This window comes from Carassius carassius, chromosome 10 (assembly GCF_963082965.1).
Source record: "Carassius carassius chromosome 10, fCarCar2.1, whole genome shotgun sequence".
Classification (NCBI taxonomy): Eukaryota; Metazoa; Chordata; class Actinopteri; order Cypriniformes; family Cyprinidae; genus Carassius; species Carassius carassius.
In genome coordinates, this window is record NC_081764.1 from 7,888,760 (window position 1) to 7,906,601 (window position 17,842).

General features: G+C 36.5%; 1 protein-coding gene across 1 annotated transcript; it reads left to right on the forward strand.

The window, feature by feature from the left end:
• Positions 1–237: 237 nt before the first annotated feature.
• Positions 238–7,533, forward strand: mdfic2 (MyoD family inhibitor domain containing 2). The gene is made up of 3 exons (XM_059559942.1): positions 238–376; positions 2,385–2,561; positions 7,163–7,533. Exons 1-3 carry the CDS (start codon positions 304–306, stop codon positions 7,417–7,419), a joined length of 507 nt encoding a protein of 168 aa, XP_059415925.1. The 5' UTR covers positions 238–303; the 3' UTR covers positions 7,420–7,533.
• The last annotated feature ends 10,309 nt before the right edge of the window (positions 7,534–17,842 follow it).

Sequence of the window (17,842 nt, forward strand, 5' to 3'; positions counted from 1 at the left end):
GACAGTATGCTTCTGTAATCTTCAATCTCACCAACTTTCTTTGTAACTAATCATTTGTAAAAAAGCGACGCACAGCTTTATCTGCTGAAGTGCGAAAGGATTTTTTTTGTGTGTTGCTGAAGGCGTGTCGTGCATCTGTGTTATTATGCTTAAATCTCTCATGTGATGTCTTGATATTCCCGCCACTAAGATAACTGTATATCAATGGTAAGTTTTCATTCACAGCTTTAGCAGTGTCTTTGTACTTTTTTCCTGAATCGGACCTTGATATGACAATTGTTTTGATATCACACTGTAAGACAGATGGCTGGACAAAACTCGGAAATCGAGCTTGATTTGATCAAAACTGGGGAGAGAAGCACGTTGGTAAAAGCTGGTAAGTTAATTAAAAACCGACACGCTCCTATAATTATCTAACACACTGAAACAATTTTGGTTTGGTGCATGACATATTGAGAATAATGTTTTCTCACTCATTTTGAGATGGTTATTGATTGAAGGATGCAACAGTGCATTAGCGTTCACAGCAGTTAGAAATAGGTGAATCCTGTCCCCTGTCTTAATGGATCTGTTTTTGTCCCCCTTTTTTTTCACTGTGACTATCCCTTGCCCCATCCAGTAAATCCCCCCAAATTGTAGTTTTTATGATGGTGAGGTATACACAAATAAGGTTAGACTGGGGCTAGTTGTCACACTGTCTATAACTCAATTGATCCCCACATTTACTTATCAGAAAGATTTGTATTAGAGATTATATCATGCATAAAATTGTTATGTCTGAACGCTGTGATTGTGAACAGCTGATAATGGCACACCTGAGAATCTGCTCATTTCGAAGCTGCTGTTTAAATCCTGCAACTGTGTTGTCGAAGAGCATGTGCTCTCTTGTAATAAAACACAAAAAGATTAATCTTCTACATCTGTCATATCATAACACATTCCCTTCACAAAGCGAGAACACAGTGAAGAAACCACATAACTTTCTGGAGAGACAATTCTTTATCCCCTTTTCTAAATTATTCAATTTGAAGGAGAGAGAGAGAGAAAAGAAAAAAGGCCAATACAGCCCAAAGTCATTTTCATTTGTCTTTCCCCTTCTCTTTTTTTATTTTGGACTAACAATGCAGATTCCTCTACGGAAAATATGTCCCATGTGTTAATTAATCATAAGACATTAAATGTTAAATAAAAGAGAGAAAAGCACAATGAATAATTCATTTAGGATAGGTGGAAGAAAAAAATAAACAAGGTAGTGCAGCCAAAGCAATGATTCATTAATAGTTTGCATTCAGATCTGGCATATTCATTATTGAATGATTTCTGGGCTTACTTTGAGACCAGTGAAAGCACAGGAACACATCTCAGCATGTTTTCTAGACAGGCCTTGATAAACATTGCTTCAGGATGAAAGAACTTTTGAAATGAGAACTGACATGGTGGATTAGAGAACATTGATTCTTCTGCATATATAAACGTGGATTTGTTACTGACAGGGATGTTAAAAGTGATGAATTTGAGCACTGCAAAAATTACACTTTCTCCTTTGACCAGTTAAATGTGCAGAGATAAATATATAAGTAAGCATTCCAAAACTGTGTGGAAAAAGTAATAAAATGTGGCTCTGTGGCACTTTAAAAACATTGCTGTTTGTATGAGTTGGTTGACAAAATGTTGGCTTCTGGCTCAGACAATGGCATGTGTTTGGGACGTGAACATAGAGTGCAATAGTGCCCGCCCACTTTTTCAGAGACCTTGGTTCCAGAAGTAATTTTCCCTTTCATTTTTCCCTCAGGGATTTTTCAAAAGTCTTTTTGTTAAAGAGTTATAAGCCATGAAACAAACCAACCAGCTATGCGGAGACATTACACACTTTGATTTGAAGCTAAAAAGACTGTGTACTTAATGGCTTTAATGAGGACTGCGGATGTGGAACCTGTGTGGAACCATTATTTACTTTATTTTACAGTGAAAGTGAATGGGGACCAGGGCAGTAAAGATCCAAAAAGGACAAACAATACAATTTCCCCATACAACTCTGAAACTAAATTCAAACTTTTCTGAAGCCACATCATAGTTTTCTGTGAGGAAAATACATTTATGTCATTATCTTGTTTTGAAAACATGGTCCCTGTTCACTTTCATTATATGGATTTCCTGCTATAAACCTTTTCTGTTTTCTGGAAGAAAGAAAAACATACAGGTTTTACAATTATGACAGAATTTTCTTTTTTAGATGACTTGTTCCTTTATGTTTTAGAGGATTTTATGAAAACCTTTTGTATAATCTCACTTAGTACAGTAGGTGAGTGTAAATCAACCGTATCTTGCTCAATACTCATAAATGTAAACATGCAGATTATTCAAAAACTCTTTCTCATTTGCAGTAACGGAGGCATCCAGCACAGCACCTGGGAGGCTCTCGCCAATTCCTGAGCTGGATCTCTGGGAGAAAGAAGCAGAAACTGACTCTACAGAATTCACATACTCCTTATGCTCAGTGGACAGATACAGCACTGCCTCCTCCTCCAGCAGCTCCCTATCTGACTCTCAGGAGAGAGGAGGTGAGTCATGCATCATCACACCTGGGTTTTTGGATTGGCCAGCTTCCTCATTCCCAGACCACCATAATGCCCAAAGTGCTCTAATGAATAATAATTACAACTTGAACTGCCACTGCGAATTGTCTTGAATTAAAATACTTTATTTCTCTCAAATGAGCGCTGAGTTTATACACTATCTTGTTTAAAAAAACCTTTGATTTTTTTTTTTTTTTGCCACAAGCATATAATTATGCATTTTAAATAGTAAATGATTAAAATCTATCTATAATTTAAAATGAAAACTAAGGAAAAGCATGTGATTTTAAAGCTATCTACATATGTTTTATTATCTGAATTAAGCAGCACATTTGATTAAACTTACATTTAGAGATGAATTATTAAAGCCATGTTCAGAGAGCTCTTTTGCTTGACTATTATGATTCAACAGCTTTTTCAATATGAAATTAATTAGAACAATATATTTCCCCTCATTCAGCCAGTAGGTTCAGATTAGTTAATTTAATTTTTTTCAATTTCAATTTATTTATAAAGCACAACTAAACACAACTACCATTGACCAATGTGCTGTACGAAGTAAGCAACCATTAACAGAATTAAAACAAAGACAAGATCACAGATAAAACTGCAACCAATATTAACTGAGAAACTTCTATTCGTAAGATAAGACTGGAACCAATTTAGGGCTGAACCTCTAATGCCCACTACCTGTTCTAAGCGGGACAGAAGAACATACAAAAGCAGTGCTCAAGTCTAAAAGTACCAGTGCTACAGAATCTCCAGTCGGTAGCTCAATGAATGTCATTAAACACTTTTAAAAGAGCCATCTCAGTGGAGTGTAATTTTCTAAAGCATAAATTTTGTAATTGACCAAGAAACTTTGAAGTTGATTGAATACTACTTTCTCTGTAATTAATTGAGTTAATATAGGAGTAATTATGTCATAGTGTCGAGGTTTACACATGCATTATGATGCCTTTCCTGGTCAAATATTCAGAGGTTAATCTAATTCCTACTCTTAAGCTAGGGTAAGGCAAGGGTATTTTGTCCCGCATTATGCTTAGATCTACTAGGCCCAATCTCATTTCTACCCCTAAAACATTGGTGCATCTCCATTAAGGTAGGAACTAGCGATTACATATTATGAAGTGTAAGTAGTGGTGTCTCGTTTCTTAGGGAAATATTTACACCCCTGTCCCTTGCCACTTTGTTTCAAGGGCCATGGGGAAGAGGTAGGCATAGTGGTAGTTGAAGGGGTTTAAAATAGAATTGGGATAGGGCCTTAAATCTTGAAACCCCCATTTGAAGCTTGGTTTGTTTATTTGTTTTTTTTACACAAAACCCTGGGCTGTGTGGAAACATTTCTTAAAAACAGACCATCACATTAAGTCGACTACACTAAAATCCCCCCAAATATTTTGATTCTGTGTCATCCCCCTGTTTATGTAATCACCTGAAAGTGCCTGGAAGGGAAAAACACCTAAACAGATGGATGATAATTGATTATCTCCACACAGCTCTATTCCTTCTCTCTTTGGAAGGAAAAGATGGTTCAGTAAATTATGCATGTGTACAGAAGTGCCCAGCGAGAGCTGGGAAGCTTTTAAACTCTTTATACAAGAGGTGCGGACTGACTCCAGGTCATTAAGGGCCTTTAAGTGTCTATCCCAATCAGCCGAGATCTCAAGGTAAGAGTTTTCAAAGAGGCATTTAAGTTCTATAACATATGTAATACTCTATGGGCTTTTTAAGCTATTGGCATGATGGTGCCATGTCATTATGAGCATTACTGATATCATTCACTCATCACACATCATTGTGCTTTTTGACATATTATGTGACCGTAACAGCATGTGTGTTAGACAGATGTGATGTTTTGATGTACTGTAGTATATATATTGGTGATAAAGCATGTCTGTTAATGTTTAAAATTAATTCAAAATGTTTCAGCAATATCATAACTTAGCTCTGCTAGAGACGGCCACTCAAAAACAGTTTTTTTCCCCAGTGCAGTTTCTTTGTACATTACAAATGTTAAAGGGTGTTTTTTCAAGTGTAAAGACAGACAAAAGTCTTATAGGTTTGGAATGACACGAGGGCAAATAAATGATTTTTTTTGTGTGAACTATTCCTTTAAAGAGGGAAGACCAAGAATGATGACTCTCCAAATCAGACAACTCCAAAGTTGGTTTGAGTTCTGCAATGAAAAACACAGACATCGATGGTTTTTATGAAATGGGCATGTAATCACACTGTTGTTGCATCAAAATGTGAAGTAAACCGACAGTAGACAACAGAAACATTTATTTTCTAAAAATAACTTGCATAAATCTCAAAAGAATGATGCTCTCCTATATCTCTGGCTTTCAACATCTACAAAAACAAAAAACAATCATTATTTTACTCCTATTAAAAAAAAAAAAAAACTTGCCTTAAACTGTCTTTCCCTCTTTTCCGTAGAAGCTGAGAAAATTGCCTCCTCCTAACACAAGCAGGCTTCTGTGTCCTTAATTTCAAAGCTAGTTTGAGTTCTGCAAAGAAAAAGGGGACATCAACGGTTTAAATAAAATATGAACATGTAATCATACTGTTGTTGCATCAAAATGTGAAGTAAACAGCCAGGACACAACAGAAACATTTATTTTCCAAAAATAACTCTCATCAGTCTCAAAAGAATTAAGTTATCTTGTCTCTGGCGTTCAACATCTAAAAAAACAAACATTCTTTTAGTCTTAGTAAAAAAAGAATAATAATAACATGATGGAATTATGAAGTTTACTTGCCTTAAACTCATCTTTCACTCTCTTCTGAAGAAGCTGAGAACATCGCCTCCTCCTCACACAAGCAAGCCTTTAGAAAACTAACGTAACGTTACATTCAGTTTAACCGCGAAAAATAAGATAACAAATTAACATGACTGAACTGTAACCATAACCGTCTATTAACACCTCAAAAAGTGCAGATGTTGTAAAATCTTATGTAAATATGACACAAGACACTCACGGACGTTATATTAAAAGTAACGTTAACGTTAACTCTTCCGTTCAGTAAAAGAGGCCGTTAAGACTTCAGTTTCTGAGGCGAAAACCGCATCCGCTTATCTTTCAATATAAGCTCTTTTATTTCCGCCTTTCATGAGACCTCAAAACACTCCCGGACATAAACAATGAATGATAACTTTACATTTCGAATCTTTACTTATCATAGTGTCTTTCATTTACTTCTCACTTCTTTCACACAGAGAAAATGGCGGCTTCTCCCACTGGCGTCGTCCGATGTTAACGTGACGTGCATTCTCTATTTCACGTCTGCGTTCCCAACCCAGTGCCGCTGGGTTATTAGTCCTTTTAGGCAAGTCATGCCACTTGGCCGCCATCTTGGCAACGCCAGCGGGCAGCTATTTCAAACTAACAAGACCAGGCTCATATCTAAATGAATGGGCATAGAGTCAGAACTGCACTTTCACTGGTCACCGGGACATAAAAACTACATGTATAGAAACAGCAGTAAAATATAATAAAAATCGCTGAAAAATGTTGATGACTTTGCACCAAAATAAGGTTTAAAACGCCTTTTTCCCCACAGGTTTTACTTTTACTACATATGCGCAAGAGTTCCTCAACTGTGCGTGTACATCAGTGGAACCAGACGATAGGCTTAAATATTTCCCAGCTTGACTGTTAAAAGCAGATGATTGGCTTTCCAGCGGGAGGGGCGGGACATGTGCATACAACCGCCATCTTTGCCGTTACGGGTTTTCCTTATATAGTTGTATTGAGGATTGAGGAAGTGGCATGTCTCTTATAAATTGTCTCTTATGATCAAGACCAATTTTCAACCCAAACTTGGGTTAAAACAACCCAACATCCTACAAAGTGCTTTCAACCCAGCATTTGGGTTGAAAAAAGACTGTGTACTTTGATGAAGGAAAGAACTACAATTCCATGAAGCATTATGAACGACATAATCAAGTTAAAACTGACAGATAAATATCTAACTATTGATTTAAAGATACTGGTCGTGCATATAGAAACAAGTTTATTGCAAAAAAAAAAAAAAAAAAAACATATATGCAAATATATTTATTTAAAAAAAATTAAACCCTTGGAATATAAAAGTGCTTTTTTAGTTGAAAAACAAAAAAACAAAGAAAAGTTTGAAACTAATCACACTTTTATTTTATTACAGCACTACACATGGCCATTTTTTTTTAATTGCATCAGTACTTTATTTTTTTTATTTTTATTTGTTCTGGCCTTTTGTTTTCATGACATATCCCTGTTGAAAAAAACAACAACTAGCAACTGCTCAGGACCAAATAAGGATCAGCTTAAACCAGCTCAATCATAGTGCCATGCTTCATAAAATACCTAACAAGCATATGCTGTTTGTTGTTGATGTTGTTGTTGTTTTCAACAGTGATTGCCAGCATCTGAAGCATCATGTTACTGTTAATTAAACAGAAAAGCTACAAGTGTACTCTCCGTTAGGAAGGCTTTACATGCTTCTTCTAAATACACTTTCTGCAGCTGTGAATAAAGTATAGATGCTTTAGCATTCCCTTTTGACTATCCACAATCCAATGATTTCTTATTCTTGTTCAGAACTCTGTGCCGGGATTGTGCTGAATTGTCTCTTCTGCCGATTCTACGACTTGTTCCTCATGCTACCTGAAACATTGGAGCGAGCTGCTCACTCCATCTGCCCTGCCTACATGCTTTTCTCACCACCCGCAGAACCTTCGCATAATAACAGCTGGAACTGCAGTTGTGATTTTGACTGTGGCCTTACAGACGCCTGCCACGAAACAGGGGAATGTCTTGAACTAGTGATGGAAATTTCTGAGGTTTGCTATCACTGAGGTCCCTGCAAAACTAAAGATGTTGCTTTGTTGGGAGAAAACCTTTCAATTCCACATCACTTTGAAATGAAAAAGTTTGTATTTCTATCCCAGAACACCACAGTCTATGCCAAAGCAAGCAAGCTACAGTAGAAAATGTTCATTTGGACCTAGCATAATCAAAATAAGTCTTGGAAAATAAATGTTAACATGACATTAAAGGGGTCATATGATGCGATTTCAATTTTTCCTTTCTTTTTGGAGTGTTACAATCTCTTGGTGCATAAAGAAGATCTGTAAATTTGCAAAGACTAAAGTTTCAAATCCAAAGAGATATTCTTTATCAAAGTTAAGACTCTGCAATGCCCCCTTAAAACGGCTCATTAATAATATTTGCGGTGGTTTCAGTAACCGGAGTTAGTGTTGAAGCAGCCATGTCAGGGATGTGCTGTGTGTATCTAGGCGAAAGCAAAAGCTCTTTACTTGGCCCTCCGAAAGTAGATGCATTTAGGAATCTTTAAGATTACTTACAATAAAACAGCAACGCATTTTATGGACGACCATTTCGTGAACCTAGGAGAGGAGGTCATTCTGACTTTGCTCTGACAATCTGGCACTTCTGAATCAGCTACTGTAGGTATGTTTTGTTATTAGTCAAATGTGGAGTTCTGCGCATTGCGTGTGTGTGTGTGTGTGTGTGAGAGAGAGAGTGAGAGAGAGAGACAGAGACAGAGAGACAGTCACACGGTGGAGTCAGCTATCTAAACCGTCCGTAGCTTGAGTACTGCAAACACACAGGAGCTTCATCACTGTCTGTCACACGACTCTGTTCCCCTTTCGGGCTTGAACTGATGGTATAACTAAGGACATTATTAACTGTCTTTAAATTTATTTTGAAAGATGAAGCTTGCGATTATGGAAAGGGGCATTACATTTCTGACGAGTGCTTGTGGTGTTCGGCTAATCACAATGCACTGGGTCAGTTGGCCAATCAGAGCAGACTGCGCTTGTCAGAAGGAGGGACTTTGTAGAAAACAATGCGTTTGGCGGGGCATAGAGGACCTACAATAATGTACAGTATTTGAAAAATGATGTGTTTTTTGAACATTAAAGCAGGTCAACATATTCTGTTACACCAAATACACAAAATAATGATCTTTAAAAAAGCACTATATAACCCTTTTAAAGCTACTATTAGTGATTTCTGTGCAACTAGTAACAATTGCAACTTGTATATCATCCATAGTCTGGCCCCTAAACTCATACCATTGGTTAAAATGGTAGAGAAATGCCTCCAGGTTTTCTGATTGGTTAATGTGAGTGGCTTTCTCTTAAATAACACAAGACCTCCGGTAATATAGGCTCCTTAACAAAAAGTATGTTCTGACTAATAATACTGTGAACAGAAATAAACTCAAAAACACTTTCACGATGTTCATCAAAAGGCTGATAAAAAGATCCTATCAGCTTCACTAGGTAAACAGTTCTACACAATAACAGGCCCTTGTGCCAACGTATGTCGATTTCTATCACAATGAAGAGCGAAGTGGAGAGAAAAGGCCTTCAGTGTGTCCCTGTGTAGATGGCTTCTTTAAACTAGAGTGTTAACAGCCGGTTTGAGACAGTGTTTTGTAGAACACTTGTCCTTCTAGGGCCCATCAACCTTTGTTCTTCGTTCAGGAAGACTGCTCTCTCAAGTGCACTGCGACGGTGTAATAGATCTTTTTTCAGCGCCAGGCTCTCATCACGTAATGGGGAAAGCTACACTTTTGTGTGGGTGTTCGTGTGTATGTAATTCAGGCATCTATTTCAGGGTGAGGTCAAGGTAAGAGAACGATCACGCCAGGCAGTGGGCTGGAGTGTTATTGTGGTATCTTGGCTTGCTAAACATTTGTTTTCAGTTAACAGACAGAGATATCAAAGGAGCAACCGGGTTGTTCAAACAACAGGAAAACCTCCGTGCAGTTAGCCAAGAAGTGGGTAGTGCTATCTTTTTCCCCACCATTTATATGGTCGTATGACTTTTTTATCAGTCTACCTGCAAATCAGTTTGCTATGTTGCTTCAATAAGCACTTTCACTGGATTTGCCATATTAGCATCGTATTCTAGAAAATTGTAGTTTTGATTAAGGGACTTACTAGCATGTGAACATGGTATCTAGAAGCAAGAGTGTATGTATTGTTTTGTTTTCTGAATTACGGTATATCTGCGAAATATATTTTTGTGTACATGTCGGTTTTTTTTCTGCACCGTCATTCATGGAGAATGCTGCACCATTTACACTATATACATGATTCTCATATATATATATATATAAATTTGTATATATATATATATATATATATATATATATATATATATATGTATATATATATATACAATTACTATTATCAAAAATGTTATGTATATGTGTTTACATACATCCAAAATGTTGCTATTTCCCTGTCAATGATGTGAAATTTATATTCTAGTGTTTTTTGTTGTTGTTGTTTTTTCAAATACAAATGCATGTGAATGATGAACTATATGTAATATTTAAGATTTCATTTGTGATTATTTTGCTTTCACTTTTCTTATGGCAGGCACTTACAAACGTTCACTTAAATTGCTCTTTAAAAAGACTTTGGGCACCTGTCACATTTTCTCTGACATAAACTGTGCACAGATTCCTGCTTAAATGGTAAACATCTGCATGTCTACAACTTTTGGATCTCTGTCAAATTACCTGATAGCTGTGGGAGCCACAGGGGCTGTTGAGCTTTGCTAATGGTTTTGTATATGATCATGCCAGCTATTTAAAGAACTTCCAAAAAGTTCATGTTATTTCTTTGCATTTGTGGCTGTCTTTTCATTGTTCGTTCAATGACTTTTCTGTCTTTAGTACCATTCAGGGCACTTGGATGATATGATGGAGGAAAAAACTTATAGACCTAAACTGAAGGAGCTACCCAAATATCATAGCAAATTTCAAACACCAAAACAACCTTAAAGCAGCACTCTAGCAACCAACCACAATGCTCTGCTCTGCATGAACAAGCACCAGTTATGTTTTCTTAATGTAAAAATTTACTTTGTAGTCAATTTTACTGAATGTTACATGTGTCAGAAAAGTAAAATCTTGTGTAAATAAATTGATATGATACAAAAAAAATTTTTTTTGATTCCTGAATTCTTACGATGTGGAAATGATATCTGAATTATGAATGCTGAGCTTCTGTGCATGTGAAGTTCATTATCCCTTATTTCCAAAAATTATGTAGTCCCCAATAAGTTATCAAACAACTCATGGCTTTTGAATCTGGGCCATACGAGTGTGGATGTATGTCAGCCATATATGCATTTAAAAAGTGAGCTTCCCCTTTTATGAACAAGGTGTTTTATGCCTTTGGGCTATGCAGACATGCAATCCCAGTGTGTGTTTCACAGGCCCATAAAGCCCATGGGCTCATATAAGAGATATCTTTCAATCGGGAAGTGATCCCCATCTGACATGACAGGTGATTTTCCTCTGTGTCCAATTAATAACCTAATTCTAACAATTAACAGAGGAGGATTGTGAAAAGCCCTGTGGATAGAGAAGGCCTGAGGGATTGGTAGCATTAGGTTTCGCTGCAGATCCTCCTAGGTTCACTCCCACAATCCCCGGTCATAATGCCATGCCCTTTTCCAGGTGTTGCTCTATGAGAGGTCTCAGAGGACGGGACAAGCTAAAAGGTGGGGTTCAAGATGGGGTGGGGAGGGAGAGCGCATATGGCAGGGAATGATAGAGTTTGGAGTGAAAACTCTCTTGCTTTACACACCACGGAGAGGAGGAAATTAAAAACCAGGCGAGGGGAGGAGAGCGTTAGGGGGTGTTTGTGGAAGGAAAGGTTGATTTAAGTGTCAGGACGGGGGGGGATGGGACTGTGGAGTTAATTACTGAGTAATGAGGGACAATTTATTGTCTTCTTGTTAGACACATCAAAATGCCTATTGTGAGACTCCCTGTTAATGTGTCCCCTTGGAGCTTGGTGCTAAAGGTCCCGAAAGCTTGTCTGGAGCTTTAGTAGACCGTCCGAGTTGGATGCAGCCATCCTGGAACCCCAAGGGCCTTGCGGAGCCACTGAAATACCACCAGGTGCTTTTAGTGTCGGTCCCCGAGTCAGGAGAATTTATTCCAAGAAATAATGTGAGTTGCATTAGCAGAGTATCGATCCCCCTCAGTGTGGCCTTCCCTCATGAGCCTGCAGTAAGTCTTTAGAGGCACCTCTCAACCCCACTAAATCTCCACTTCCTCAGTTACAGTCCTCTCCTGTTGTTTCCTACCTTGTGTCCATCTGTTTTATTTTAGGTCAAAGTTTGTCGTTCATCTCTGGAGGTGATATTTATTCTGGAAATTTTTAAACTTGAAAAAGAAAGGCATGATTAGATACAGTATTTGATCACTCTATGATGTAATGAACAGTAAAAAAAAAAATCAGACTTGTACAAAATATTATTAAAGCCAATATGTTATAAATAAAATATGTATTAATGTTTAGGGTCAGTAAGATATATATATATATATATATATTTTTTTTTTTTTTGTATTCAGCAAATAATCCTGAAAAATAAAATATTTCAAAATATTTCAGTTCAAAACTGTTTCTTTAGCAGCAAATCAGCATATTAGAATAATTTCTAGACTAACGGCTGATGAAAATGCAACTTTACCATCGCAGGAATAAATTACATAAAATATTAAAACAGATACCAGTTATATTAAATTGTAATATTTCACAATATTACTTTTTTTCAGTTTTTTTTTTTTATATAATATAATAACATAAAATATAACATTTTATATAGTTGACATACAATTCAAATTAATTTAGTATGATTTTACAGTAATACCCATTGTGTTTAAGTGGAAACAATGGTAAATGTTTGTAAGGAGAGGAAAGATAACATGCAAAATATTTTCAGCTGTCAGTTCAGTGAACTTAAAGTGCATGTGATATTCAAGGCCACTTCTAATAAACAATTTTGGAGGAAATGTCAGTAAAATCATCCTTCAGCCCTCTCCCAAAGAGAGAAACCTCAGCCTTTGATGTGGTATGTGTGAAATCAGACCACATAACAAAGTTTCCTTCACCAACAGCCAGAAGTCAGAAGTAATCTGCACCATTATTATTCAGTACCTGTCATGAATGATTCACAAACAGCAGTATTAATAGAGATATGTATGTCTGCATGACATATAAAACCCCAAAGGAGAGAATATAAAAAAAATCAGCTCTAAATAACACAGCAAGCCATTGTGTTCAAATGAAACATGCTTAAAATGCTAGTAGCCTATTAAATATATGCAGAACTCATTTTTGTTTTTTTTTCTTGTATGACCAACATCTTTCTTTCTTTCTTTTTAGATCATAATCTAAACCCATTAGTAATGACATTTCTAATCTGTGGTAATGCGATTCTAATCTGAATTGTGTTCCTTGTTTTGTTGCTCAAATGAAAATGTTCCATCAGCAGCTGAATCTGTCTTTGAAATGATCTCTCCGGATGCACGAGTAGAATATGGAATGTCTATAGAATGCAAATGAGCTTTCTCTGGACATGCACAAATTAAGCAATGAGGTTCCAGAAATAACACAAGTCTGTGAGGAGCATCTATTAATAGATTAATAGAATTTGAAATGAGGCTTTATATACGACTCCACTCCGAGAACAGGATTCCTCCCGTGGTGTTTTAAGAGCCAGTGGAACCTAGTCTCTGTCCGGTTAATCATAATGGAAGCCTTCAACAGAAAAATGCATCTCTTTTTGCATTAGCAACAAGAACTAGATGTGCTGAAAGTGCATTTCAGTGCTTTCTTTATAGCACAGTTGAAAGCAAAAGACACCGCAGCAACTTATGGGTCACATTTACAGTGCTGCGCTAACATATACAGTGCTGAACGCCATACATTGACTATACATTATTGAACTCCTCCAGAGTGGTTTTCTAAGACATATTCATCGTGTTGTTCTCCTTTGTTCTCCAAACGTCCCTTAGGGGCCACCGGCAGCAAGCTCAAACTCTTTTTGAAGAGAGAGAACAATTTTCCACCATACAAGTCAACTTTTTCATTCATCAAAATGGCAGAACACATATGCATCCAACTCCCCATAGAATTCTCCCCTAAGGAACATGCTTGTCAGTGAGAAAACAAGTATACCAACAGTGTGTTAGGTAATAGGCCACCTCATTAATCACCAGAAGTTATAGCTTATGTAATAGCAAAACAACCTCAGCTCAACAAACTAATAACTTTGTGTTTAGACTCATGTCATGTACAAACTTGGTTGTACTATGAATCCCCCCCCCCCCGCCCATTTTAACTAGCAGACAAACTGCAGTCGAAGACAAATATAAAGTACATCATGGAAAAATAGGTGTCTGAGGATGAAGTAGCAGTAGAAACAAATGGATTTTGCAGAAAACTGGTGTTTGGATATAACATTCATCAGTAAAGGTTGATAAACATTGATTGACATTTCAGAGAATTTGGTCTTCTCCCATTTAAATAGAAAGCAGCTACAGAACTAAAAATAGCTGTTAGGATAACTGCAAGTGAACTGACATACCTTACAAAGAAGCAATGATGTATAAAACAAAGCATTTAAATGTTAATGAAATGCCAACTTTCATCAATGAAAGCCAACTTTTATTATTTATGATGTTCACATACAAACCAGCTATTTTTGAAACAGCTCATTGGTTCTGTTGTGACTCAGAAATCCAAACTCTCAAATAAAATCGGTAATTCATGAGGTTTAAAGTTTAGGCAGCTACAGTCAAACAGGCCCGTAATCTGTGAGAATGAGGTGCCATAGCCTTTAGAGTCATCTACATGAATAATGCACATCTGTGTGGCTGGTTTCCCACCTCTATTTGAATAGAACGGAGCAGTATGGCACATGTTGACAAAATATTGCCCTTTTTATAATTTAGTGAAAATGCACTGTAATGTGTTTTGAAGACCTGTATGTCAGCAGGTGAGCCTGATCCAAGCAAACAGCACAAGCTTGCTATCATCAATTAGACATGAGATCACAAACAGGCCATAAACAGAGCTTACACATCAGAATTAAATAACTGTACACACACAAAAGGCTGGAAATGCAACTACAAGTCTTCATCTGAGAAAGAAGCCTGTTTATGGTCAGCTATTTTGTCACTAAAAAGTATACTGAATGAAATAAAATTTCATAAAACAGCTAGCACTGCCGTGATAGCAATTCCCTTGGGATCAAGATATTTGGGATTATCGATAATTGCTCATTTCAAAATGCACGAAGTGTAAGTTCATGTGAAGTATATCTAGGCTACTGGAGAAAGAGAACAAGCACAGCACAAGTTTCTTTTTCCACTGAAGACGTGTTTAGCACAACAGCCGTGCCCACGCTCCTGACAGTAATTGCAGCTCAAGGAGGTCATCAATAATGTATTCAAGTTCACTTACACATCATGGAGCAGTCATAGGCTTGAAGAGCCGCTTCTACCCTAGCCTAAAAAAAAACCTACGGTGCAAGAGGTTCAGGGGAAATGAGGTCTTCAAAGAGAGCTTGACAATAGTTTACAACATAATATAGCATGTACAGCAGTGTTTAAGGATAGATAGATAGATAGATAGATAGATAGATAGATAGATAGATAGATAGATAGATAGATAGATAGATAGATAGATAGATAGATAGATAGATAGATAGATACTATTTATATACTGTAGTAGTATTAATGTATATAATTTAAGTTTCTATAATAATATTTGTTAAAGTATACACATATATATGATTAACATATTGTAATAATACTATTAAAATATTTATTAATGAAACTATTAGGATTAAAAATTACCTTTCCCACACTGAAATGAGCAGTGGATTTTACTACTAAATCTAAATGTCACATGTGAACTGCAAAAAAAATAAAAAAAACCTTCCTAGGTTAAATATCAATAAGCTGAATACTAAAGCAAACCTTTAACCTAGCATCCTAAATTTTATTTTAAGTAGTTTGAGAAGCATTTTATAATAAACAATAATCTTAAACTCATGTACAGAATGTAGACAATGGGCAATGACAGTTTGATAGTTCTCCCGTGATATGTGCTGGTAAAATAGAAGCACATGATGAACTATAGCTTTCTGTCTCCGTGCTTCCACTGTGTGGACAGATAATGAATTACTGATTCTTATTAAGTCCTGCTGATTTTCCTTCTCGGAGGAACTTTGCCATTAAATACTAATTGAATCCTGATTAGTACTACTTCTAACTTTAAACACATCAAAGCGTGCATATTTTGTATTTTTGGATCTAAAAGTGAATATCTTGACAGTTCATGTGATGCTAGGCTTCAGATCAGGAGCAGAATTGTCGATCTAACATAACGGTGAAGCTCTCCAACACCAGTATCCTCATTTGCAGTACTAATTATGTAAATATCTGGCCTGAGTATCTGAGCTGATGGCATGAATTATAGACATTTATGTGCATACCTGCTATCCTATTGCTTTACTAATGGAACTAATTGGCCACTCCTTTTGAATAATTGCAGTGACGGAGGTCAAGTTCTCCACTGGCCTTTTCATTCAAGTATTGTTTTTCAGCATATACACAGAACAGAGAGCAATTAAGATAACTGTGGGAGAGGCCCTTACAGAGCCATTCACGACTGCTGATGGTGAAAAAGACTGGTAGTGTTATACACAAGGTTGAACATGAGTGGATAGACTTGAACAAGTGTGATAGCAGGTAGTATTGGGGTATGTAAAGCACTACAAATGCATTGTAAAAATTATTTATAAAGCATCTGAATCAGGGCACAAATTTAGTAGTGATTACATTTGGAAAACAGTTGTGCTGCTCATATTTGACCAATGTTCAGAAATGGTTCATTTCATTTCCAATGCAAAATTGTATACCTGAACTCTTCAAAAAGTAATAGCACACCTCTCCACAACAAGCCACATGATTTGAGCATCAATCATGCCTGTAACACAAATTAAACATGATGAGTTATGTGCCTTTTTTTGCACAGGCCTATCTAAAGGGTTAATGGTCCCACCTAGTGATCAACTGTAAAAAATAACAAATGTTACCTCTTCCCAACAGGAAAAACCTCCAACAATCAAGAATCTCACACACACAAACACTATAATTTGCTGTTATACTCCATATAACTCCATATACAAGCCAGAAACCAAGCCTTTTTTTGCACAGGCCTATTTAAAGGGTTAATGGTCCCACCTAGTGATCAACTGTAAAAATACATTTTTTTACCTCTTCCCAAAAGTGAAAACCACAAACAATCAAGAATGCATGATTATATGGTGTCATGGCTTTGCAATCAAAAAATGTCGTTATAATGGAAGTCAATGGGGCAAAAACAGCCACCAACAGCTAATTAGGGAGAAAAAATTTAAATCTAATGCTGCACAAAAACTAACAATGCATCAAAGCCAATCTTGTTACTAATCTTTGACATGCCCAAGACTGTGATAAAAGGTAAAAAAAAATCCAGTCCACAATCACTTTTTATATTGAAAATATGTAATTTTGTGTGTTTTTTTTCCCCAAATCAGTGACATCATTTATGAACTTGGTAATTAAAAAGTTAAAATCTTGGAATGTTTTGAAAAATTTGGTAGTTTTGATCAGGACTGAGGTTGATTAATAGATTTATACAAAAAAAATTGAAAAAAATATTTATCTGATACATTTTTACAGCAGTTTAATTTAGTGGATGTTTTCATCCACGAACATCCCGAAAGGGTAGTGAATTTGCCCAGAGTGTACCGTTGAGTTTTTGAAAAATTTCAAAGCATTTTCCCAAAATATGGGTCAAAATAAGATTTGTCACCAAAAATCATTCCATTAGCTCAAACACAGAGAAAGTTGTGGCCAAAATAAGACTCAACTTTACCCCCTAGTGGACGAAAACGTCCCCAACAACCCACAAGAGTTAAGATATTTCTTACCGTATTGGCAGATATTTTTTCTTGTTTTATGCAAAAAACTTTTTTTTTTTCAGAAAACAAGATCTTACAATACTCTGTCATTTTTTCATGCCACTGGACTGTCTGTGTGTGTGTTTTTGTCCCCATGTGCTCCCAGTGACCCAGTTTCTCCCTTGTTTGATTGTGTGCATTTGTTTCAGGTGTGTCTTGTCAATTACCCTCATTTCGTTCTGTATTTAAAGTGTGGTTTGCCCTACGTTCCCTTGTCAATACTATGTGCTGCGTGAGTGTTCCTGCCGGCCCCTTTACTTGGATTATTAAAGATTGTTATACATGAATCTCCTGCGTCTCCGCATCCTTTGATTAATTATTTGATCCGCATCAAGTTTATTTCATGCTTTGGTATGAAGTCATGTTTTTGTTTATATTTGTATAGTTCAAGCCTTGTAAATAAAAGCTGCACATGGGTTCAGTAAG

Coding starts and splice junctions, on each gene's coding strand:
- mdfic2 (XM_059559942.1), top strand. CDS start 304: ATGGCTGGACAAAACTCGGAAATCGAGCTTGATTTGATCAAAACTGGG. Junction 377..2,384: donor AAGCACGTTGGTAAAAGCTG/GTAAGTTAATTA, acceptor TCTCATTTGCAG/TAACGGAGGCATCCAGCACA. Junction 2,562..7,162: donor TGACTCTCAGGAGAGAGGAG/GTGAGTCATGCA, acceptor ATTCTTGTTCAG/AACTCTGTGCCGGGATTGTG.